General features: G+C 51.1%; 1 protein-coding gene across 4 annotated transcripts; it reads left to right on the top strand.

Annotated features, from left to right (window-relative positions):
• Positions 1–80: 80 nt before the first annotated feature.
• Positions 81–26,089, top strand: Znf385a (zinc finger protein 385A). 4 transcript variants are annotated; one of them, XM_021183826.2, is made up of 8 exons: positions 81–151; positions 6,943–7,079; positions 19,882–19,992; positions 21,874–22,036; positions 23,851–24,093; positions 24,179–24,348; positions 24,519–24,614; positions 24,751–26,083. In XM_021183826.2, exons 1-8 carry the CDS (start codon positions 142–144, stop codon positions 24,979–24,981), a joined length of 1,161 nt encoding a protein of 386 aa, XP_021039485.1. In that variant the 5' UTR covers positions 81–141; the 3' UTR covers positions 24,982–26,083. The 4 variants fall into 4 exon arrangements, with proteins under 4 accessions (XP_021039485.1, XP_021039486.1, XP_029326004.1 ...); XM_029470144.1 differs by lacking the exons at positions 81–151; positions 6,943–7,079 and adding exons at positions 16,604–16,917; positions 19,117–19,235 and having other exon boundaries at positions 24,751–26,089; XM_021183827.2 differs by lacking the exons at positions 81–151; positions 6,943–7,079 and adding an exon at positions 16,603–16,917 and having other exon boundaries at positions 24,751–26,089.

Below are 26,089 nucleotides of genomic sequence, written 5' to 3'. Positions count from 1 at the left end.
TTCACCTGCTGTGGGCCCCGCCCCCGCTCCGCCTCGGCCCGCCCCTGCTCCTCCCCGACTCCTCCCCCCTGTACCCCGAGTCCGACCAGAACGGCCCCCGGGACAGAACGACGCGGAACCCCGGGAGCCAGGGTCCCCAGCATGATCCTCGGTGAGTGGTCTCCACGACTCTGGGATCCGGGTTCCTGGTTCCTTCTCACTGGGTCACCAACCCCCCCTCCCTCACCTCGGCACCGCGGTGACTGCGGCCGCCGGTCTGCCACTCATTCCCCCTCCCCCCTCATCTGGCTGCACATCTGGGGTCCCCTCTTCCTCTCTTCCCCTAGCTGCGGTTTCTCCTGGTAACATAGGGAGGGGCAAAAGGAAGGCCGAGAGAGCGAGACCCCCGCCCCATAATGAGAACATTGCGTATTCATGAGGCTCATGAATATTATAAGACAGTGCAGGAGAGACTGTGGGAGGGGGCTGGTCCTGGCCTGGTGGAGTTGGGGTAAAGGTTCTGACCCGTCACCTCCAGCGCCTTCCCCCACCCTTGGCTTAGCCACTCCGACAGCCTTCTGGGCCCAGGATAAGAGGGAAAGGAGGAAGTGGGGGGCGGAGGAAGAAGATGCTGGGTGTAGCTTCGAGGTGAGTGTGGTGGGAGGTGGGAACCTGACGGGTGAAGATAAGGGGGCTGGGTAGAAGAGCGGGTGGGAAACTGTCCATCCCGGGCTCTTGCGGCTTAGATCCTGTCTCCGCAGCCATCCTGCCCCGACACGCCGGGACCTGCCCCTCTCTCCCTGCGCCGGCTGCCTGGGCCCTTCTTCTTCTCCTCCTTCTTCCCTTCCACCCCAGCCGTGAGTCGGGGGCTACAGGAGACCAAGGAGAGAAGGAAAGTCAGAGTGGGGGGAAGGGAAGTCCCGCTGGGCTCTGACAGCCAGCCCGTTCAGCCTTGGCCACCCCATCTTCATGACCTACATCGGGAAGGGAGCCCCAGGGATGGGGGAGGAGAGGGCCTAGCTGTGCTCCGGACTCCGCAGCAGCCCCTGCCCTCAACCCTGCTGTCACAGCAGTGCAGGGCCTGCTCTGACCTCTGACCTCCACCCTGGCTAGGCCGGTTCCAGGGCCCTGTTTATTGTGAAGCCCCCTACCACTCTCAGACACCTGTGGTCTCCCTGCCCCCACTGAGGACACCTGGCTCTGTGCTAATGCTGAACTACATCCCTTGTCCTCATCCCTCTCCCAAGACTCTCTGACTGTGTTCTCTTCTTTCCAGTGACTGTGTATCTTTCCTAGCCCCTTTCTCCACTCTTGCGTCCTTCCTCCATCTAGCTGTTGTGTGGTCTCAGCCTCTCTCACGACTTTTATGCCTTGCTTCCTTCCAGCTGGCCAAACATCATAGCTATTTAAATCCCTCTGCTCCAAGGCTGTCTCTAATAGGTGGTCTGCCTTCTAATTCCGGGAGACACCTCAACACAGTTTAGACTCAGGACCCTAACACACAGGCTCCACATTCTGCCTACCGTTCTGTTCCCTGTACTCTAGCTGTACCCTGGGCCAGCTGTAGCGGCTATAGCCTGCTTGCCCAGAATAGGCCAGGCTAAGCCTTGTTTGCCCTGGTCTGGAGGCCACATTAAACTAGGTGTCAGGCCTGGAAGACCCCTGCCAACACCCAGCCACAAGAAGACTGAATTCAAACTCTCTGACATTGGACCTTGCCACCAACTGGCCCCAGCCATCTCTTTGGAGGACATGATAATTAACTCCCTCCTTTTGCCAAGTCCACAGAGGGGTGGGAATCTAGTGGTGCCCCCATTCAGCTTAGCTTTCCTCCCATCCCTTCCTCTTAAATCCCAACGAGGAGGAAACTGCCTGCCAGTGCTCAAGACTCACCTTTAGAATCATACTGAGGTGTTCGGGTCTGAATGCTAAGGTCACTGAGTCCTCTACAAGGCAGCCCTAGAGGAACCCTGAGATGGCTGTGCCCAGCTCAGCTGTATGTGGTGTCTCATGCCTATCATCACAGCAGGTTGGGGGAGAAGGTTATTGGGAGTCGAGGCTAAAGAATAAGTTCGTGGCCAGCCTAGGCTATAGAGTGAGAACCTAGCTCAAAACAAAATTAGAACACACATAAGAATCAGGGCCTCGGGGTTCAAGATGGTAGTTCTGAGTTCAGGTTCCTAGGCTGCCACTGTCTAAGTCCCTGGTTTAGTAAGGGGCAGAAGCCTGGAAAGGGAGGGTTCTTCTGATCAGGTTGGGAAGATTTCCCAAAGCTCTGCAATAAGCCCCTCCCTTTCTAGGCATCACCTCCCTCAAAGCCCCACCCCCACCCACATATACCCCGAGGTTATTAGGGCTGGTGTTTTTAGTTGTGCACAATCATCCCCTTGTCTCTTTCATCTTTGACTTCAAAGCCTTTCCAGCTCTCTGCCTGCCTTCTGCCAGGATGAAGGAATTGAGGCTGAGGGGACAGATTCACTGGACTTGACCAAAAGGATAAGAAGCAAGAGTTCAAGCCTTTCTCCACTATCCTGACCCTAAGTTTGGCCATTTCTGAGGATGAAGCTAAAATGCCTGAGGGAAAACATAGGTGGTGAAAGATGAAATCTCAATCTCTTGTTTTGCCTCAGAGACTGGTTCCCTTCTTAGCCTCATGAGGTCCCTTCACCACCATGATTTCAGTCTCACCTCAGTGAGACAGTCACTAACTCACAGCCCTACCCTAAAACCTTCCCCGCTCCCGCCCTACCCTGTTGAGCCACTCCCAGAGCAGACTCGCCCAAGCTTCCTATTCTCCAAGTCAAGCCTGCCCAGCCCACCAAAGAAAGCCCAGGGGCCATGGCACAGGACCTGGCCAGACCTTTTAGGGGAGGACGGAAAAGAGCAGCCCTCACTGAGATGCAGGAAGCTAGATATGACTTGACTGTGGGAGACTGAATGCAAAAAGTACCCAGGGCTAAACGGGGTTTTGGAGGTGGACAGGTGGGTTCAGACCAAGAGTCTGCAAGCTCACCCTTGGAAACTGTCTTGAATAGAACGTGTTAACAATCCCCCAGGGAGTGAGGGTGGGGCTCTGTCTGTTGGAGGTAATTACTCTAATGAGCTTCCCTCTAGAGTAGCCTACCCCAGCCCGACCCTAACTCCTCCCAACCCCACCTAGCCTTCTCTTCCTCCAACCTTGCTGCAGCCCTCACCTCCCACAAAACAAAAGCCTTGGAGCTGTTCCTTCTTCTCAACCCCTTCCTCTTTCCCTGTCTCCCTTTTCTTCTCCAGTCTACCCAGCAAAACATGATGCTTGAAAAAAACTTACTCTGTGAGACCCATTCAAGTTCCTCACTAGCTGTGTGACCTTGGTCTAGTAATACCTGCCATCTGAACCAACTGTCATTTATCATAAAAGAATTCATTTATTCAGCAAACATTTATTGAGTGCTTGCTGTGTCGTGCCAGCACTTTACACAGACTCGTCCAATCCTGTCATCAACTCTGGGAGGCAGGTACAGTTGTTCTGGTTTGACAGATGAGAAATGAGACTGAACCAGGCAGAGGAACCAGCTACTCGCCCAGTTAGTGCACAGTGAAACCATCTCATGGGAGATTGTTTATATAAAGTCCTGTCAATGAATAAGCCTCGGGAGGCTGGAGAGATGGCTCGGCAGTTAGCAGCACTTGCTGCTCTTGCAGAGGACTCGAGTTGGGTTTCAATGCCTACATTGCAGCTTACAACCAACCCTTCATTCCAGTTCCAGGGGATCCAGCACCCTCTTCTGGCCTCCGGGGGTACCAGATATACACACAGTACATTTTTCATACATGCAGGCAAAACACTGGTACACATAAAAATAAAGCTTTAAAAAAAAAAAATTGCCAGTTGTGGTAGTGTAAACCTCCCAGAACTTTGTGAGTTCAAGGTCAGCCTGGTCTGCATGTCTGCATACTGAGTGCCAGGAGAGCTAGGACTATAGTCTCAAGGGAAGGAAGGAAGGAAGGAAGGAAGGAAGGAAGGAAGGAAGGAAGGAAGGAGAGAAAGAAAACAATAAGCTTTTTCACATGGCAATTATTTTTCTCAGAAAACAGTGTATGGGCCTGAGGCTTCAAACCAAGAACCCTGGAGCTTTCTTGGAGTGGGAGGGCAGTAAGAGCCTCCCACAGACTTGGCAAGTGCTCTACCACTGAGCCTCAGCCCCAGCCCTGAAGAGCCCTGTTTCTGCTCACCCAATTCTTAAGATACCATCTGCCCCTCTCCCACCTCAGATCTCAGAGTGGAAGAGCCATGAGAATCCGGGGATAGTCCCTCACCACTTGCCCACCTTCCAACTCCCCTCACTCTGTCCTCATCTCACGCCTTTGTCCCACCTCTCTTCTCACCCCAACCCTGTTCCACATCCGTTCCAGGCTACAGGGAGCTGAGTGGCTTCTGTCTGTTCTCCTCCATCTCTCCCCCTGTAAAGCTAAATGAGGACTCCACACCCAGGAAAAGCAAGGAATTGCTTTCCCCATTCTCTGCTTAAACCAGATGCGAGCCTGTGCTCAGCCCTCCGATTCAGCGTTAAATGAGAGCCCTCTGGGAGCGATGTAACAGAGGAAGAATTTGCTAGAGTGCGACAGATCCTGATTTGATTCTCAGCCCTGGATACTTAAGGCTGTGTGGCATCAGCCAAGTTTTTTAACCTCTCTGAGTCCCAGTCTCCTCACATGCTGAGTGGAAGAAATAATCCTGGCTACTTCACAGACTCAAAGCCATTTCCCAGACTGCCCCATCTCCCATCTTGCATCAGATAAGACTCCGGCTCATTGCCTGGTACATAGCCCTTCTTTGAGTGTTTCTCTGTGGCTTTTCTGGAACTTGTCTCCCTCCTCTAAAATGGATTTGGTAGTGGGATCCTAGAGAGTTGACAGCCAGGGACAAGGTCAAGGAGCCAAGTGGTGGGGTGGAAGTGCCAGCCCTGAACCAGCTGCTGGGAGTGGGAGCGGGGGACACTGAGAGCGAGCACTCGGGTTTCTCTCACCATTCCTGAGGCTCGTTAAGGTTGCCCTGATGTGCCAGGCAGCGAGGAAGGGTGGGGCACAGAGGAGAGGCCTGAGAGGACAGACCAGAAGGAGATGATCCGTCTGTCTGTCCCTGTCCTCACCTTCATCTTTCTCACCTTATGGTCTCTGCCCCAGGGTCTTCCTGTCCTCATCTAGCTCTGCATTCTGCCTGTCAGGTTTTAAACTCCCTTTTCCACTCTCCCATCCTTAGCCTCTTCTGTGTCTGTTCCATTTCTAGTCACCTATTCCTGCCTTTGCCACTTTCCCACATATTCTGTCTCTGTGTGTCTCTGTCTTCTCTGTCTCCCTCTGTGTGTCTCTGTGTCTCTCTGTCTTTCTCTGTCTCTGTCTCTCTGTCTGTCTGTCTGTCTGTCTGTCTCTCTCTCTCTCTCTCTCTCTCTCACACACACACACACACACACACACACACACACACCATTCCAAATGTGAAGGCAATGCAAGGCTCCCAACAGTTCAAAGGCCAAAGGCAAACATCCTAGCCTCTCCTTCAGGCCTTAGAATTTAGAAACCAAGCTCCCAACAGCCTTAACCCCTGTCTGCCTCAGGCACACTGGCCTCCAGTGTTGGCATTGGGTGGAAGAAACCCCTCTAGACCTTTCTGGACCTCATTCTCCACCCCCCAGCTGTGCCTGAGCCCTCCCCACCCCCTCCCTCTCTCCTCAGATTCCCCTAATCCCTGCTCCCCCGCCCTCCCCTCTGCCCCACTTTTCCAGGACTCTGATTGGCTGATTCTACTGACTGGGCTGGGGGAGGGGGATGGTAAAGGAAGGGGGCAGAGGGCAGAACCAAGGGAAGGGGACGCTGTCAGGCCCAGGCCCCTAGGGGGCCAGGGCCAGGCCACTGCCTGGGGGCAGCAAGTGCCAGCTACAGAAGGTATGACAGGGGTGAGTCAGTGGAGGGACAAGAAAGGATCCTGGGGACCCATTACCCTAAGAAGGTCAAGGGAGGTCCAGGGCCAGGCAGGCAGTCTCTTGGTCTGGCCTTTGTGCCAGAAACCCCTGCAGCTGGCAGAGGGTGCTGAAGTAGTAGAGGGTAGCAGGAATTGCCCAATTGATTGACAACCGCTTCAGGAGGAAGCCAGCCAGGCCAGTGGAAACCCTGAGGGTCCTGAGTCCTTTAAGCTGGATCCTTTAGAACCTGGTGGAGCCTCCTCCAGGACTCCAGGGGGAGGAGAAGACTTGTGGGGTGGTACTGAATGGCTGGCTGAACTTTCATTTCCCCTTGGGGTCACATGTAAGCCCTCCTCTCACAGAGGCGGTGGCTATGGTTCCTCTTGCAGAGCTGGAACTGAGCCTGCCTGGTGGTTGAGACAGTGGGGTCTGGTGGGAATGAGGAGGCTACAGAAGGATCAGAGCAAATGGCACCCAGAGGTGGCAACAATTTTTCAGGAATTATGACCTGAACAGCATCGTAACTTAGGAAGCCAGATGCAGCAGCTTTCTCTGAATCCAGGCTTCCCTGTCCCCCTCTGGAGAGTGGAATAAGTCACCCACTTGACTCTGATCTGGGGATGCAACAAACCTTCAGACGTGTCTTCAGACACACAAAGGACTCCAGACCAGAGGAAGGAGTCTAGGATTCTGAGTAGATCCAGAGGTAGACTGTCTGCAGAGGAGGTCTAGGCCTTTCTTGGGTCTGTAAAAAGCCTGAAGGGCTTGGGGAAGGAGGATGCAGAAGGGGGAAGTGAAAACCACCCCCTGGGGAAGACCAGCCTGTTGTCCCCAGGCCCACAGTGGATCTGCTCCTTGAGCAGCAGCAGCGAGGGAAGTGTATATATGGCTCACACATGTGTACACTCTGGGGGCACACTTCTGAGTATGGGAGCCTCAGCTAGGGAGTAGCACTGTGTATTTGGGTGGGGTTCCGAAGCTCAGTCTTCCTACCCCACAGAATGTTTTCTCTGCCTTTCAGGCAGCCTGAGCCGGGCAGGGCCCCTCCCTCTGCTCCGGCAGCCCCCCATCATGCAGCCCCCGATGGACCTCAAGCAGATCCTGCCCTTCCCACTAGAGCCAGCCCCAACCCTGGGCCTCTTCAGCAACTACAGCACAGTGAGTATCGTCTGTCTCTCCTGCCCCACACCCCTAAACCCCCTCACGGCCAGTCCACCCCTGTGCTCTTCTTCTAAGCCTATCTTGTTCTCACTCCCTGTGACCCCCTGTGTTCCTTGTGTCTAGTCACTGGATGGCAAAAGCATTGCTGGCTCTCTGATGCTATACTAACTGTAATGAAAACAGACTGTGTGCTAAGTTTTCTCTGTCACCCAGACACTGCTCTGTTCCACTCATCCTTCGGTGAAGTGCTCAGCCATACGGAGAATAAGGAGGCCTAGGTGGTAGTGCTGTAGGAAGTCAAAGAGCTGAGGATGCTGGGATTGGAAAGAGCCAAGGGGCAAGAAGCACGGCTGTGAGGGTTTTCTTTGTGTGTGTGCCTGTGTGTGTGCGTGCTGGTACACACAGCACACATGCCATTGTACAAGTGTGGAGGGCAGTTATGTGGGTCCTGGGGATCAAACTCTGAGCATCGGACTTACACCGCTACTTTTATTTATTTTTTTTTTTACTTACCATCTCCAGCTCTCCAGAGTACACAGCTGGGTGGGTAGGATCAGTTTGTTGTTGGAGGGATGGTGAAGTCTTCTAGATTTAATGGGAAAAGAAACAGAGCTACTTCCCATTCTTTAGCAGAGGAGTGCCTTGGTAAGACTTGTGATTCAGGAAGAAGACTGTGGCAGCCAATAAAGGGGACAAATCTGGAGGAGGTTGTCTGGCCTTACAAGCCTAAACGGGCGGTAAGAATGGGAAAGAGAAGGAAAGACTGGTGAGATGCTTTCAAAGAAATATTGACCTGCCATGGTAACCAAGTGGTGTTGAAAGAATAGAGGAAAGCGCTAAGGATGAGTCCAGGGCTCAGCCCTTGGGGAGGTCTGAAACTACCCCTGACAGGGATAGCCTTGCATTTCTGTTTGATGAATAAGCTCAGAAGCTGAGGCTTGGAAGCGTTTAGTAACTGATAGATGTTGGTTGACACAGTATATGCCTAAGATGTAATTCAAACAAGCCCTCAGTTTGATCCTTGGTACTGCATCAATAAGGTACAGGGGAGCATACTTGTAGCCCCAGCACTCAGGAGGGAAAGATAGGAGGATCAGAAGTTCAAGGGCATCCTCAGCCTGGCATACTTGACCCCCTGCCTAGAGAGAGTGAGAGAGAGAGATCTTCAGCTCATAGCTGCAGCCTCCAAACGCCTCCTAGAAACCTAAAGCAGCCTCTGTACTGCATTTTGACTCCCACAAAGTGTTTGTCACATCTCAACCTTTACAGCATCCTTTGGGGTGGTTGGTGATATTAGCTTCAACTTTACAGATGAGGGAACCTAGCACTGACTAAAAATAGCACTGTCCTAGACCTGTGCGAACAGTAGGGTGAACAGAAGACAGTTTATCCTCAGTGAACTTATACTGGGAGACAGGCATGTATGCCACAAAGCAGAAGGAAGGTTATAAATATTGTCACAGAAACACTAATAAGGATGTGATTTCAGTACACAAGAGGTAGAGGCAAAAACATCAGGAGTTTAAGGTTATTTTCAGTCACATAACAAGTTTCAGGCCTGAGATTCATGAGACCTTGTCTCAAAAAAAAGTAGGTGAAGGGACTTGAATTTAGCTCAGTGGTAAATAACTTGCCTAGCATGAGTGAAGCCCTGTGTTCAATTCCCAGTATTGCCTAAAATAAAGCAATATAATAATAATAATAAGCCGGGCGGTGGTGGCGCATGCCTTTAATTCCAGCACTCGGGAGGCAGAGGCAGGTGGATTTCTGAGTTTGAGGCCAGCCTGGCCTACAAAGTGAGTTCCAGGACAGCCAGGACTATACAGAGAAACCCTGTCTCGAAAAACCAAAATAATAATAATAATTAATAATAATAATAAAGCACTGAGCATATACTATATTGAGGCATAGGAATCAATTGGCCACTGCCCATAGGGAGCCCATGTTTTAGCAGGAATAATAGCAAGTTAACTATAACCCAGATGAAGAGCCATGTTGAAAGCATTTAGCTTACATGGGAGCACAAGGGATATTAAGACAAATCTTCTGGGTGTAGGGGGACCTAAAGAGCCAACTGGAGTAAAGCAGGATAAAGACAAGCAGAAGAAAATGACTTAATCTAGCTGGGACAAGGACTCATGATTTTTGCTTTGAAGAATCATTAGTTTTTATTTTGTATTGCTTTATTTTGTTTTTGAAATAAGGGCTGACCATGTGGCCAAGACTGGTTCCAAACTCTTAGGGATTCTCCTGTCTCAGCCCCCACAAGTACTGGAATTTCAGACATGTGTCACAACACACAGAATATTCACAGGGTTGTACGAGCAGCCTTAGAGAAGAGCTGGAGAGATAGCTCATTCTGCTGCCATTCAGAGGACCTCTGTTTGATTCCCAGAACCCTCACGGCAGCTCATAACCATCTGTAACTCCAGCCCCAGGAGATCTGGTACCCTTTTCTGGCTTCAGAGGACACCAGGCATGCATGTGGGACACATACAAACATGCAGACAAAATACTTGTTACAAAACCTGGTCTAGTAGCACATACCATTAATCCCAGCACCCAGCCTGGTATACATAGTCAATTCTAGGATGGCCAGAGCTACATAAAGGAACCCTGTTTCAAAAAAAAAAGAAAGAAAAAGAAAAAAGAAAAAAAAATATCCCCAGGAAAACACTTCATAAATAAAGCAAAATAAGAGAAAACGAAGAAAGATCATTTCAGATTGAATCAAATCTCACAGAAACAATAGTTAAAAAGAGTCATTTAGGGAAGTACAAGTGACCTGGTGTAACTAGAGCTGAAGGGCAGGGAATGCTGTCTTCTGTATAAATACCATATTCTCAGGCTCAGCAGCCCGGGAATTGTCCCCATCTATAGAAGAAGAAACATAGAGGTCAAATGACTCATCTGAGACTCATCTTTAGTCCACTCATGTAAATATGTTTTGTTTCTTATATTGTTTGTTCCTCTGGCTTTTGCCTCTGCCTCTGTAAGGTCGGGATTGCAGGCATATGCCTACCACCCCATCCAGCTATAGCCTAGGGTTTCTTTCTCTTTACTGTTATTTATTTCTAGTGTCTCTGTGTGGCGGGCGATACTCTTGTGCCAATGTGTGAGAAGGTCAGAGAACAAGGTCGGGAGGCAGTTCTCTCTTTCCACTGTGGGTTTTGGAGCTTGAAGTCAAAGTGTTAGGATTGATGGCAAGCACTTTTATTCAGCCATCTTGCTGTCCCTACACTGGAATTTCTGACCCCCACAGTTCCATGGAGTCACTGCCTCCAGTGGAGCTAGTTAAAGCCCTAAGCATGTCAAGCTGAGGCTGTAGCTCAGAAGTAGAACTCTTTTAAAACAATCTTTGTTGTTTGTTTGTTTGGGGGTTCTGATTTTGTTTGGTTTGTTTGTTTAAATATTTATTTATTTTATGTATATGAGTACATTGTCACTGTCTTCAGAAAAGAGCATCAGATGCCATTACAGATGGTTGTGAGCCACCATGTGGTTGCTGGAAATTGAACTCAAAATCTCTGGAAGAGTAATCAGTGCTCTTAACCACTGAGCCATCTCTCCAGCCCCCAGGTTGGTTTTTTGAGATAGGACTTTTGTGTGTAACCCTGGCTGTCCTGGAAGTTACTCTCTAGACCAGGCTGGCCTCAAACTCAGAGATCTGCTTGCCTCTGCCTCCCAAGTGCTAGGATTAAGGGTATGCGCCACCACCATCTGGCTTTAAAAAATATGTTTTATTCTATTTAGTTTTGGTATGTGTACATGGTGGGTGTGTATACATGAGTACAGATGCCATTGAGACTAGAGGTGTCAGTCCCTGGAGCTTACCCTCACATGAGTGCTACAAATGGAACTCAGGTAATGGGTTCTCTGGTAGAGTATCAGGTACTCAACTGCCAAAGCATCTCTCCAGCTGCCTCAGACGTCAGCTTCTGCCTGTGATGCATGAAGTCCTGGGATCAAACTCAGGATTGACATTAAGAAAGAAAAATTAAGAGCCGGGCGTGGTGGCGCACACCTTTAATCCCAGCACTCGGGAGGCAGAGGCAGGTGGATTTCTGAGTTCGAGGCCAGCCTGGTCTACAAAGTGAGTTCCAGGACAGCCAGGGCTACACAGAGAAACCCTTTCTCAAAAAAACAAAAAAAAAAAAAAAAAAAGAAAAAAAAAAGAAAAATTAATAATAATAAAAGAGTTGGGCATGGTGGTTACACCTGTAACTGTAGAACTCGGGAGACTCAAGTAGGGAGGAAGTTATGTTCCACGCACACCTGAGCTACCTAGCAAGACAATCTCAAAAAAAGCTGGTGGAAGTTCGAGAGATGGTTTAGTGGGTCTAAGGCACTTGCCGTGCAAACTTGGTGACCCAAGTTTAATCCCTAAAACCTACATAAAAGGAAGGAGAGAACCAATTCCACAAGTTATCTTTTGGCCATCATATGTGCACCATATGTGCACATGTCCCCATATGATAATAAAGTAAATAGTAATTACAGGCTTGGTAGCACTGGCCTGTAATGCCAGCTGAGGCATAGGACTGGAGCCAAATAAAAAGGAAAAACTAAGGTGGAAGGATTACAAGTTCAAGGCCAGCTTGGTCTACAGAGTGAGACTGTTGAACAAAATTGAGGGTGTCATGGGGGGCAAGGTGGCTTAGTGGGTAAAGGAAGGCTTCTTTCCAGGAAGCCTGAAGACCTGAGTTCTACCCCAGGGACCCATATGGTAGAAGGAAGAACCTATTCCCACACATGCACATCCACAAAATATAGAAATTAAAATGTAATAAAAAAGAAAAGAGCGAGGTATAAAATACCAGGTAGTGTTTAAAAACCTAAAAGAGGGAGATGATTATATATGAGTGCTGGAGTATCAACAGGACGGATACTCAAGACATCACAAATGATGCCACGCTGTGGGGGGAAGGAGAAATTACAGTTAAGAACAGATTGGTTTTTATTATTTGAAAACATGTTTATACATGTGTAAGCGCGTGCAGCTGAGTGCAGGTGCCAGATCCTCTTGGACCTGAAATTACAAGCTGTTGAGATCTACTTGATGTAGGTACTAAGATCGGACCGCAGGTCCTCTAGAAAACCAACACATGCTCTTAATTGCTGAACCATCTCTCAAGTCTGAGAGCTAGTGGGGGTTTTGTTTGGTTTTTTTTGTTTTGTTTTGTTTGTTTGTTTGTTTAAGACGAAGTCTAACTTTGTAGCCCTGGCTGACCCGAAACTCACCAGATAGAGTAGGCTGATCTAGAACTCACAGAGATCCACCCACCTCTGCTTCCCTAGTGCTGAGATTAAAGGCATGTGCCACCCCACCTGGCTCTGAGGCAGGTTTGTTTTTGTTTTTGTTTTTGTTTTTGTTTTTGGTTTTTCGAGACAGGGTTTCTCTGTATAGCCCTGGCTGTCCTGGAACTCACTCTGTAGACCAGGCTGGCCTCGAACTCAGAAATCTGCCTGCCTGTGCCTCCCAAGTGCTGGGATTAAAGGCGTTCGTGCCTCACCACGCCCGGCTTCTGAGGCAGTTTTTTTGTTTTGTTTTGTTTTTTACATATTTAGTTATTCAGGGTTGGAGAGACGTTCAGTGGTTAAGAGCGCTTATTGATCTTGTAGAGGACCTGATTGGTTCCCAGCTTACAACCATTGATTACTCCAGTTCTAGGGAATTTGATGCCTCTTCTGGCCTCCAGGGACATCAGGCACATATAGTGTACAGACAGACACACATGCAGATGAAATAATTATTCATTTAAAAATACTTTATCAGTAATATTTATTATTTTATTTGTGTATGTGAGTGCAAGTGCAAGTGTGGATGTTAGAAGAGAGATTCGGAGCTGATGCTCTCCTGCCATCTTTGATACAGGAATCAAACTCAGATTGTTAGGCCTGCTGGCAAGTGATTCCCTCAGCTGAGCCATCAAGAAGTAATTTTTATTTTATTATCATCTCTTGTCATTCGTGAGTACTGAATCTAGGACCCCAGGAGTGATAAGCCTGAGGATGGTAAAGTCCCTTGTATAAAGTAATGCAATATTTACAAATAACCTGCTTATCTGCTATACTTTGAATTACTTCTGGTCATTTATTGTACCCACCACAAATGTATTGTTTGGGGAATAGTGATACAAGAGTAAAAGTTTGGGGATGGCTAGATGGCTCCATGGGTGAAGGTGCTTGCTGCCAAGTGTGAGGACTTGGGTTTGATCTCTCGGACCTACATAGTGAAAGAAGAGAACTGATTCTTACAGGTTGTCCTCTGATTCTCACAAGCACACTGTGGCATGAATGTGTACACAAAAGGTCTACACACACACACGCGCACACACGTAGATATGTGTAATAAAAATATTAAAGAAAAATTTGTTCATGTTTAATACAGCCATGACTTTTTTTTTTTTCAAATATTTTCTGTATACCATCAGTTGAACCCACAGGCCTGGAGTTCAGAACACAGAGGGTCAACTTCAAACCCTTTTGTATTTTGAATGGTTTTGCTTTATCAAACTTATTTTGTTGTTGTTTGGCTTTTAAGGTGTGTTAGTGTTGTGTACATGTGCATGTGTGTACTACAGCATGTGGATGGAGGCCAGGGGACAGCTCCTGAAAATTGGTTCTCTCCTTCCATGGTGGGTTCCACGGAATGAACTCAGGTGTTCAGACTTGGGTAACAAGTGTTTATGCCATCTAAGCTGTCTCACTGGCCACCCTTTTAGTTTTTGCTTTTTGGGGAGACAAGGGGACAAGGTTTCTCTGTGTAGCCCTGGCTATCCTGGGACTCAAAGAGTTCTGCCTCCCAAGTGCTGGGATTAAAGGCATGTGCCACCACTGCCTGGTAATTTTTGGATTTTTGAGACCGTGTCCTGGCTAGTGGCTAACCTGGAACTTAGATTGTAGATCAGGCTAACCTCAAATTTGTAAAGATCCTCTTAGCTCTGCCTCCCAAGTAATTTGAATCTCCCTGTCCAGACTATGAGGCTTTTTTCTTTTGTTTTTTTTTTGGGGCAGGTTTACTGTGTAGCCCAGGCTGGCCTCCAACTCACAAAGATCCTTATACTTCAGGCTTCTGAGTCCTGGAATTCCAGGCATGAATTACTACACTACCTAGCTTTCTCCTTTTTATTACATTATCTGTCTGTCTGTCTGTACATCCATCCACCCATTCATCTATCTATCTATCTGTCTAGACAGGTCTTTCTATATAAACCTAACATGTCTGTCACTCACTCTGTAAACCAAGCTCACCTCAAACACACAGATACCCATTTGCCTCTCCCTCCTGCACTGGGATTAAAAGTGTGCACCACCATACCAGCCGTACATTTTGTTTGTTTATTGTAAGGGCGGGGGTGGGAATGTGTACATACATACAACAGCATGCATGTGGGAGTCAGAGAAAAGCTTGTAAGAACTAGTCCCCACCTGTCCACTGAGTTTTCTTCCTTCTATTGCATGGGTTCTGGGAATTGAACTTAGGTTATCAGACTTAGCAGCAGGTATTTACCTAGTGAGCCATCTGCATACACACACACACACACACACACACACACACACACACACCCTTTTTTTAAGCATAAGATAGAGAGTGCCTCAAAATATGTTTGGAGCCAGGTGTGGTGGTTCGGCATTCATGAATTTCTAGCCAGCCTGGGCTACATGGTGAGTTCCAGGCCAGCCTGAACTAAAGAAAAACTTTACCATTGACAAAGAGTGAAGCCTGGGAGTATGGCTCAGTGGTGGTAGAGTATTGATATGTGTGAGACCATGGGTTCAAGCCCCAATACCTCAGAAGGAGTGAGTCAATCATAGCAATAAAGCTGTGAGTGTAAGTAGACCTGGGAGTGCAGCAGGGTGGCAAACAGCACCACTGTTAGCGTCTGATTTCTAGGGTATGAACTGATGCTGCAAACTCCTTGCTTTATAAACTTAGGCAAATCATTTCAGCATCCCAAACCTTAAATTTACCAACTGTAAAATAGATATTGGTCAGGCCTGGCAGCACATGCCTGTAATCCCAGCTCCTAAAAGGCTGAGGCAGGAAGATCACAAGTTCAAGGACACATTGGGCTATCTAGTAAGACTGTCCAACAAACAAACATGGGAGCAGGGGCAGTAATAGTGCAAATCTACAAGGCCTTGTGAATTGTATTACAAAATCACAATGCCTAGCACAGAGTTAGTGTTCAGAGTTTTGCCACCTGACCACTGTTATTTAAGAGAAAGGAGGAAAAGGAAGTTTGGATGTCCAAAGCTGTGGCCTTGGAAAATAAGCTGAATTGGGTAGTGGGAACAGGAGGAGGCTCTGGCCAAAGAAATAGAGCCAGCAGCTGGAGGGGTTAGGGAGGTAAGCCTGCTCTGTAGAGGTGGAGAGGACAGGAGAGAGTATCTGGTTGCATGACAGTTCAGATTCTGCAGAGCAATGAGGACTGCAGAAACGCTGCACAGCCAGCCGCCTTCAGAAGGCCTGTGCAGCTGCTAAGTCCATGGCTTTGGAGTCAGGCTGCTCAGATTTAAATTCAAATCCCAGTCCAGCAACTTACTAGCTTATGACCTTGAGCAAATCATCTAACCTCTCTAAACCCCAGTTCCTTCATCTATAAAGTAAAGATAATAATAGTACTTACTTCAAATCGCAGTTGTGATGATTAAATTAGATAATCCAAGCAAAGAGCCCAGTGCAGAGCTGGCACATTCCACGGGCTCAATCGACAGTAAGTGGTGGTGGTGGTAGAATTATGGCAGCCTCTCCCTGTGGCTTAGTACCTCTCTTCTCTCCTACATGAACAGTTGCTGCCCCTCGGACATGTGCATTAGTATCTTCCCTCATTCTTTCCACGCTCGGTCCACTGTTTGCCTTTACCCTTGGACATCCATTACTGTCTCCCAAAGTCGACTTTTCTCAAACTAGTATCCAGCTTCACTTATCTCTCTGGTCGCTGCCCTGGGTAGGATGGGCGCTATGGGTGGAGGCCTTGCCCAAGCAAAATAAAGTGTCCTAGCCATAGGGAAGTCTTTGGCCTTTTCAGTATTGCCCCACTTGACCACCAGAGGGCAGTAAGTGCACGAAGCGTAGCTCTGGGAACCTGGTTCTGGGGCAGGTGGAGAACCCAGAAGAGGAGGTAAAAAGAGGTTAAGTGGCAATGTCCACCACTCTGAGGTCGCTTCTGCTCAGGCAGCCCTCGGCTCCACTGACCAGAGAAGTCGCCCAGAATCTTCCTCACCCGAGCTTGGTTTTACACTCACGTGAGCGAAGTGACTTGTTAAAAGCAGGGGTACAGGGGTTATGTACAGAGAAAGCTGGGGAAGCATTGTATAGGAAAAGCTGTCAGCATAGAGGCAGGGAGCAGGGTGGAAGGGGTGAAAGAAAGGACAATGTCTGAGCTAGACAAACACGGTCATGCATAGGACTGGTGCGGTCACTGGACCCAGGAAGGAATCCAAGTGCTGGTAGTCGAGGTCATCAGGTCAATGCCCCTGCCGCTTGGCCGAGAGGCCCCGGGCCGGAACAAGGCCTTTCCTGAAAGCAGTCTGGTCGCGGTCTCTAGCTTTCTCGGCCAGAGCCCCCTGGCCTCCCTCTCCTGTGCCCTGTCCCCGCCCCCGTTCCCGGACCGCCCTCGGCCCCGCCTCCAGGGCGGGCTCCGGACCGACCGGCGCCGCCTCCCCTCCTCCCCTCCTCCCAACCAGCCGGGCCTCACAGCCCTGAGCCGCCCGGGCAACGAGCGCCGCGTCTCCGGCCCGCCCGGCCGGCCAGGCTCGGCCCCCCCCCGCCCCCTGCCTGGGTCTGCTGCCCCGGGCCATGGAGCCACGGCCACCAGGGCCCCGCAGGGTAAGCCACCCAGCCCCTCCCTCCCCGCCTCCGCGGCTGCCGCAGCGCCCCCCCATCCCATCCCCGCCCGCCCTGCGGGGCCGGCCACCTCTCCTCTCGCCCAGTCCTCGGCAGTCGCCCATCCCCCACGCGGCGCGGCCCTCACCGATCTCTGGAGCCCAACTGGCGCCCCCGACTACTGCCACCTTGTTGGATACGCTAGCCTCTGCTTCCCAGGTCCTTGGAATCCCCAAAATCTCAGACTTGCCATCGGTCCTACACCTACCTTTATATCACCATGCTGCCCAGACCTCTCTTCTGCCTTGCCCTCTTCCCGGCAGCCCTTCCCCACCAACTCCCACCTGCTATTTGGACACCCTCAGCTCCCTCTGCCCCTTGTCAGTCCTATCTGCTCCTCAGGTCTTTCCATCCCTGCCATTCCACCCCTTTCTCCCATCGCCTTCTTTTGAGGGGTGGGTGGGGTAGGGAAGTGGGTGGTTGAACAAGGGGCAGTGGGTTCCATCGATAAAGGGCAGCGAGAGGAAACCTAATCATAGCAGGCCCCCTCCTGCTCCTGATCTGGTTTCCCTCCTCCTTGCCCTTCCCTCCTTGCCTGATTCGTTTCGCCCAGCTTCAGGGAGCCTTTCCCCTTCACCACTGTTGGAGGGCAGGTGGGAGGGGACTGACTGCTTTGGAGAGTTTGCCAGGGTGTGTCTAGACTAGTATGGGAGGGAAGGGTCTCTAGAACGAAATGGGTCTTCAGAGATGCCAGCCTCCACCCTTCCCTAGGGAGCTTTCATCTAGGTCACCGGGGCCTCCTGACCTTGGTTTAGAGGAACACCTCAGTGGCTCACATTCCACCTACTTGGGGACTGGGGCCCCGAGCCCTCACCTTCAACCAGCTGTCTCCTCAGTCCCTGGAAGAAAGAGTGGGGCAAGCTGGCTTGGCTCCCTCCATTTCTTGTTCCACTCCCCAAACTACTCCTGAGGAGGGATCTGGGTGGAACCTAGAGTCTTAGGGGATAATCAGTCCACAACTCATCCTTGGGATTCTTGGCCTTAGGCCTTCCTGGGAACTGGCTGGAGTGATGGTACAGACAGAACCAGGAGATTGCTTTCTCCTCTCCATCCTATTCTCTCTCTCCCTACTGTTTTTATACGACTTAGGTTTCCTGGCCCAGATTAGGTTTCTGTTTGGGCGGAATTCCCATTCCCCACCCAGTATATGAGGAAGCCCAGGGCTCACGAGAACCCTGGGGCAGAGTTAGGTGGGGGATGTCTCTGAAAAAAGAAGGACTGAAGCCTGGAGGCAAGAAGCTGAGAGCAGCAATCTGTCTCCCCTCTCTGATTAAAGCCTGTCTCCAACTTTCTTTCTGCCAAACATATCATACATTTGTGCAGATAAACACACAGCTGAAGATTACACAACCTGACCATCCGCAGTGTCAGCAAAGCCCCCAGTGAAGAAATGTTGATCTTCAAATGATACATACAGTATGTGGCTGTCATTCTCATTTCACCCATTCACTCACTGATGGTAGGCGCATGGCTGCACACCTATACACACACACATTCCTTCCTCTCCCTCTCCCCCGACCCCCCTCTGACTTTTCCCTGTATGTGATTGGGATTTTCAAGAAGTTTGTAGGAGGTGAAGACAGCCACTAAAAGGGGCTGCTTCTGGCCAAGGGCAGGCTAAGAGACTGACACTTGTCACACAGGTTATAACTCATTCATGGCTCCAACATCCACTACGACCAAAATGGAACAGACATAGGTCAGCATTCAGTTCACTGGGACCCTGAAGCCCCATTCCTGATAGTAACTTCAACCAGCTATAGAGACTCCTGGGGGAAATAGGGAGCAGATTCATGTTCTGTCCCTCAAACTGTCTCATGGGAAACCCTAAAACCTGTGCACAGAGAAAGGTTCAAGTGAATTGCTAGGGACCCCTGAGTCACCAGCAAACATGTCTTAACCCTCTCCCCTTGGAAGATAAGGTTTCAGTCCTGAGTTGTTCCTTAGACATCCCAACTACACCTAGTCTGTGTAACCCTGGCTGCATTCCAGGCTCTCCCCTCCCTAGCCACCAGAGGGAGAGGGGCAGAACTGCTCAGGGTAGCTGTTTCTGTGCCTTTGGCCCTTTAGCTGTATCCCTTAATATCCAAAGGCCTCAGAGACTATCCTGTCCTTTCCCCTGCTCATGTGAACTCTCGGCAGGAGACTGCGAAGACATCTGCTGATCCAGGGTGGAGCAGAGAAGGTTCCCAATCCCTCCAAGCCCAACAGCTCTGCCCTGAAGCCCTGCTGATGCTGATAGTGAAGAGAAGGTTCAGAAGGTCCTGGGCTCCCTCAGACCTATCAGCTGTTTCCACTCTCCTCTTCCCCATTCTTCAATAGAATTACCAATTCTCTCCCAAGTTCCTGCTACTTGTTAGAAGCTACTGACTTACAGCGACCCAGAGCCTAAATATGTTAGGATGAGGTGGGGCCCAGAGATGGGAAATGGGGAAAGTCTGTCTCCTGGAGCCAAAAGCTGCACTTGGCAGACAGTTGTACCCAAAGTAGGGCCACAAGGATTCAGGGGCCCTAGAATCTCTCTCTGATGCTTTGGGACCGCCTATCAGTGGCTTTTGACAGGTTGGCCTCACTGCAAAAGACAGGCCAAAGAAACAGCCAGAGTTGAACGTTGATGGTGTTTGTTAAGTCAGAGTAAGAGTTCAGGTCAGGCTTGCAGCTCTGCTGTTAATTCACGATATGGCCTTGGACAGACCACGTCTACTTTCCTATGAAATGGGATCGATGGGGCCAGTATGTCCATCAGGTCCCTTCCAGGGCTATGAAGATTGGGCTAGAAAAAGCCAGAAAACAGGCTCAGAGGCCTTAGGTACCTTGAGGCCTGGGGCAGGGCTTAAGAACCTTGGTTCACCTCAGCTGGTTGTGGGGAAATGGGGGTTCCTAGCTCACCCTATCCAACATCTACAGATGGACCCTGTACAGAAAGCTGTGCTCTCCCACACTTTTGGAGGACCCTTGCTCAAGACCAAGCGGCCAGTCATTTCCTGTAATGTCTGTCAAATCCGCTTCAATTCTCAGGTAAGAAGCCCAGCCGCTTCCTTCTGACAAGTAGGGTGGGGAAGCCATGGGACCTTGAGGGAGAGCAAGTGCTGGTAGCCTTGAGTGAGGGGCAGTGACTAAGGGGGTCTTGAGGGAGAACAAAGAGTTGGGAACCCTGGGAGGAAGGTGGCTGGAGTCACTGGAAAGCTGATGAGAGAGACTAGTTAGTGTCTGCTGTGCCTTTTGTTTGCTGTTTTTGTTTGTTTGATGCAAGGTTCCTTTGTACAGTCCTGGCTCACTCTGTAGACCAAGCTGGCCTCACACTAAGGGACCCGCCTGCCTCTGCCTCCCAAGTGCTGGCATTCAAGCCATCGGCCCCCATTTTTTTTTTTTTTTTTTTTTTTTTTTTTTTTTTTTTTTTTTTTTTTGAGGCATGGCTTCAGAAATTCCCCCAAGCTGGCCTTTCCCTTACTGTAGCCTGGACAGGACTTGAACGTTCAATCTTCATATCTCAGCTTTATAAGTAGCCATTATAATCCTGTGCCACCAGGCTTGGATATTGCTGTGTGTTCTGGCAGGAAGCAGACAAATGCTCTAAGGCTGGCCCTTCTCTCCCATGGGGTTGGAGCATTCCCTGCTCAGAGTGCCTGGGAACACAGGAGTCAGGGAAGGTGTGTGGCCTCTAACCTTTCATCTGTAGGTGCTGAGTTTGATCCCACTGGCTCTCTGTAGAACACCTTTGACATCTGCTGAACTGCCCTTCCCACTTCACACCAACCTCCCACATTCCTCCTCTCTCTACCCCTTTCTACCTCCCTCCCAATCACATTGAAAGCCTAGGGCTTTCCTCATGATTTCCTCCCTCTGAAGTTCCATTGGGATTTCTATTTAGGTCCAGACTTTGTAAGGGTGCAGGCTCTAAAAGTTTTAGGGAAAAAAACAGCAGAGCCTTATTCTGCTGAGCAGGGGAAAAGAAAACATGTTCTGTTTTTCTACCCAGCACACATATATACATGCACAGGCATCCTGTACAGAGGGGCCCTGTACACCACTGCTCTACTCCTGTCAATCTTGTTTCCCAGCCCATCCACATCTTCATTTCTACCCCTGTTTAGGTGACCTTGTGACTCTAATATTTTACGTTCTTCGTGGTGGTACAGATGGGAGAGGAAGGTATGGGCAGGCAGTAAGGTGGGTGGAGCCAGAACCAAACTATCTTCAGGCCTCGTTGCTTAGACTCCAGGTATCCTCTCTTCCACTCTGACTCCACTTGCTGGTGGAAGGAACAAGATTGGAAGGATAGAAAGCCAATAACAGACAGCTCTCCCCTGTTTTGCCCTCCCTTTTCCTCCCCGATAGATAAAGTTTCTCTGTTTTGACAGCTGTCTCTGCTGCTGTCTCCCATCTCCAGAGCTGGGCTTGAGTCCAGGGTCCTCCAGGGTGTCCACAGACAGGGGCTCCAGGGAAAATGAGGCCTAAAAGGAAAAATCAGGACAGAGCTAGAGAAACAACAGAGCAGGATAGGATCCTGGGCAGAGGAGAAACCCAGGCACCTGGGATCTTAGATGCCAACTAGTTTTGTGTTCTGCCTCCCCCAGCTCAGCATTCTCTTGCAGGCTTGAAGGTCCCCTCCCTCTACTCAGGACTAGGTGGGGGGCCTGAGTCATCAGCCAGGTCCTGGGTGTGGTGGTGGAGTACAGACTGGACTAGGCCAGGGTCCAGATTCCCAGGGACTAAAGCTTGAGCAGCCCATCTGAGCCACAGCAGTAACCAGGCGTGTCAGCATGGGTTCCACACAGCAGAGGCAAAGGCTGAGCACACTGCAGCCTGCTGAGGCCACCCTGAGACCTGAAGGAGCTCTGTGGGGTGTAGCAGATGAAAGGTGATCTCAGACTCCGTGTTCTTCCTCCATCCTTGAAGAGCCAGGCTGAGGCGCACTACAAGGGTAATCGCCATGCCCGAAGAGTCAAAGGCATCGAAGCTGCCAAAACCCGAGGCAGGGAGCCTAGTGTCCGGGAATCAGGAGATCCAGCTCCAGCAGGCAGCACCCCTCCGAGTGGGGATGGTGTAGCCCCTCGTCCAGGTGTGTCTGAACCTCTCTCACACTTCTCCACTGATCTTCCCAGAACTCCTCTGCTTCTCTCCTCCTCCCTTAGTCCCCAGTCACACTAACACCCAAGGTGAGTCCTGGAGCCAGGCATAGTGATGTCAAAATTCCATCCTGTCACCCCACCCACCTCTGCCTCGGCTCTTCTCAACAGAGTCCCTACTGTCTGTCCTCTCCACTGCCCAGTGACTCAGCAAGGGGCTAGGGTGAGGTCACCTGGCAAGCGTCCCCAGGAGCAGGGAGACATTCGTCTGATCCAGATGAAGCCCCTCTATACTGGCCACAGAGGACCATGTGCCCAGGAGATTCCCTCAGTGAGCTTGGATGGACCTGTGGACTTCTTAGAGTCAAGTTAAGAAAGAGAAACTTCTTTAAAGAAAAATCCTTAAGTTCTTTTTCTGCTATACAGAAAGCAGTTCTGCAGTTCCTCTCCCCTCATGGCTGGTGGCAGTCCTCAACCCTAGTTCCAAGGAACTGGGACAGAGAGGATATGGGGACAGAAGGATATCAGCCACCCCCACCCTGGGATTACCACATCAGATATCAGTCCTGGCCAACTCCAGAGAGACCTAACATTCCCCTGGCCCTCATTTCCTCAGTCTGGCTTGTCTCTTTTGCCCCACCCTAAAAATAATGAGAAACAAGTCTCTGTATCACCAGCTTGGGATCCAGGCCTCCACTGTGACTACACACACACACACACACACACACACACACACACACTCAGACAAACAGACACATTCCAAGATCTGGGGGCCAGGCCTGAGTTCTAGTTGTGCTTTGGCTGACTCTGAGTGTGACCATCCTGGTTCAGTTTATTAGCATTTGTATAAAATAAGGATGGGAAGCGTTTTTGATGGTGACAGTTAACATTCCTTAACTACTATTGTTATAGATGCTTTACACACATCACTTCATGTGGTCCCTGCACACTTTCTGAGGATATGGGGTAGATAGTGTACCCACACTGCTTTCATAAGCTACGACATCCTGTCCAGTGTGATGAGGATGTACTGTGTGGTTGGAGATAAAGATGGAAGATGTCATTGAATGAGTAGGAGACACAAAGGAGGGATCGTAGGATGGACAAGCACATACCTGCAGGGGTTAAGAATTCTTCCACCTTCTCCTGCTTCCACCTCAACCCTCCCCATGACCCGGAAACTGGATCATCTGTTGGAGCAAGAGTGGGAGTGCTAGAGTTTCCCCTGCAGAAGCAAAAGCCCCGTGCAGAGGCCTGGGGCCTGTGCATCTTTAATGGAACCATGAATTATAGAGCAGCCTGGATCCCTGCTTCTTCCCTCTTTGGTTCTTGTTTCTGTTCCCCTCTGCTATGCTTACATCTGCCTCTCCCCACTTTCCCTCCTCCTCATTCTGCACCTTCCCGTTGCTCCATGGCGTACCTCCTTGAACATCAGGCAAGACTTTGGGAAGGGGTGGTCCTGTCAGGAAGCCCAGGCTGGCCCCCCCCCCCCGGGTTATGATGGGATGAATCCTTGGTGTCTGCCTTTACCCCTGGCTGGGCAGGGTACCTACCCACTTTACCCCAAAGGTAACCTGGTAGAAAGAGCCTCCCTGGGCTATCCTCAGCTTTAGGGGAGTGAGCCAGGCATTGCAATCGCACACCCAGCCAGTGGCAGCTGCAAAGAATTTGGCTGTGGCCCAGGACATGAGAACATGCATGTTGTAACAGGGTGGGGACTGACTCCTGGGCCCTTACCCTCAAGGACATGGGGATGGGCCTCCACATGAAGAGGATTTGGGCTGACCCCATGTTTCTTCCGCAACAGTTTCCATGGAGAATGGCCTGGGTCCAGCCCCAGGATCCCCAGAGAAACAGCCTGGCTCCCCATCCCCTCCCAGTGTTCCAGAGTCTGGACAGGGTGTAACCAAGGGTGAAGGGGGAACTTCAGTCCCAGCTTCCCTGCCTGGGGGTAGCAAGGAAGAGGAGGAGAAGGCTAAGCGTCTGCTCTACTGTGCACTGTGCAAGGTGGCTGTGAACTCCCTGTCCCAGCTTGAGGCACATAACAAAGGTATGGGTCCTCTACTCCCAAGCAGTCTCCTGTCCTCAGCTCACTTTCGCCCCCACTGCCCTCACCTCCTATCTCTGTGGGCCAGGTACTAAGCACAAGACAATTTTGGAGGCCCGAAGTGGGCTGGGACCCATCAAAGCTTACCCTCGGTTGGGGCCTCCCACTCCTGGGGAACCAGAGGCTCCTGCCCAGGACCGAACCTTCCACTGTGAGATCTGCAATGTCAAGGTCAATTCGGAGGTCCAGCTGAAACAGGTATGTCCTACATCCATCCCAGGGTATCTGAATAGTTTGACCCACTGAAAGGAAGGGAACTTGGGTAAGGACCATTCAGAAGGAAGTATGGCCCAGTGCTTAGCAATGATCCTGCCTCTGGGGATTACTCTTTGCTGAAAGCTCACAGCCCACTACCCACTGCACCACAGCACATCTCCAGCAGGAGGCACCGAGATGGCGTGGCTGGGAAGCCCAACCCTCTACTGAGCCGGCACAAGAAGCCTAGGGGCGCTGCAGAGCTGGCGGTGAGGCCTGGATGCTGGGGGAAATGGGCTATGGGAGGACCCAGGAAAGCTTGAAAGGGATCTGGGCAAGCTGGCAGAGGTTGGGCTTGCTGGACTACTGGTCCGACCTCTGTTCCCATCTTTCTGCCTGCTGCAGGGCACGCTGACTTTCTCAAAGGAGCTGCCCAAGTCCCTGGCCGGTGGCCTGCTCCCCAGCCCCCTAGCGGTGGCTGCGGTGATGGCCGCTGCAGCAGGATCTCCACTGTCCCTGCGTCCAGCTCCAGCTGCACCTCTTCTGCAGGGACCACCGATCACACACCCTCTACTCCACCCTGCCCCAGGACCCATCCGAACTGCGCACGGACCCATCCTCTTCTCCCCCTACTGACCTCAGCCCTGAACCCCTCCCATTGAATCCCCCACCTCCAGCCGGGACCCAGGTCTCCGGGCTCCCAGCCCGCCCCTCTTCCCGGCGCTCCCTGAATGGTCTCTCCTTCCCCCCACCCCGAGGTACGGGGTTCCAGGAAAGGGGAGGGGTAGCGGGGGAGGGGGGCTTCAGAAGGGGGGGAACACCCCAGATCTCAGGGAACCCCGCCCCCTGCCCTTCCCTCTCCCCTAGAAAAGAGGGGGGCCGTCTCACCCCCGAGCCCCCTCGGAGACACCCCCTCCCAAAAGCCATGTCCATCCAACCCTTCCCCTCCAAACCTAGCACAAAACGGGGTTCACAAGCCATGGTCGGGGCCCGGGGGGAGAACATGGATTTTCTTGGCAATAAGCGGACTCTGGGACTCCGGCTCCCCTACCCCAAACTAAAGCGCTTCCGTGAACAACCCCATCCTCCCGCAGGAGGAGGGGAACAGGCGGGATCCTGGGTCCCTCGTAAGCACTTTGGTTTTACCGCCTGCAACCTCACTGTGCCCGCCCCGCACCATGCCCCAGCCCCAGGTCCAGTCGGGCCCATTGCAGGGGGCAGCACTTGGGGGCATCTCAGGCACTTGGGTGGGACCAAGGAGATGCCCTCATAGACCCTTCCCTCGCCTTCTTCCTCCCCGGTCCGGGTTCCATTCTTTTCACCAGCACCCATCGCCCAAGGGGTACCAAGGGGGGCAAGGGGTGTCCAGTCCAAGCCCACCCCCGCCTCGCCTTCCGCAAAACTGTGAGCAAAAAGCAATAGAAGCCTCGCCCCCGCCCCCGGCCCGTCCCTTTCCGCAGGATTTGCCGTCTGTAGCCTCCCCATTCCAGTTCCTAGACCTCATGGCTGCCCCCTCCCGTGACACCTCCACTGCACAACTCGGGCGGGGGCGTGACCCCCAACCCGTCCCTTCTGTGGTTTCTGTGTGGTCAGCCCTTCCAGCCACCGACCCGGGATGGGGACTGGCCCCCACTGGCCCTCCCCTCCCCATGGACTCTTTCTGCTTGACAATGTAGCAAACCCCCTCCCTCTTTCTCTCTCCTTGACAATAAAGTCTGGATTTGTTCTGCCCTCCCGCCCAGGA

Source organism: Mus caroli, chromosome 15 (assembly GCF_900094665.2).
Source record: "Mus caroli chromosome 15, CAROLI_EIJ_v1.1, whole genome shotgun sequence".
Taxonomy (NCBI): Eukaryota; Metazoa; Chordata; class Mammalia; order Rodentia; family Muridae; genus Mus; species Mus caroli.
This window is presented reverse-complemented; position numbering and strand designations above follow the sequence as displayed.

Coding starts and splice junctions, on each gene's coding strand:
- Znf385a (XM_021183826.2), top strand. Junction 19,993..21,873: donor AAATCCGCTTCAATTCTCAG/GTAAGAAGCCCA, acceptor CCATCCTTGAAG/AGCCAGGCTGAGGCGCACTA. Junction 24,094..24,178: donor GCTTGAGGCACATAACAAAG/GTATGGGTCCTC, acceptor TCTGTGGGCCAG/GTACTAAGCACAAGACAATT.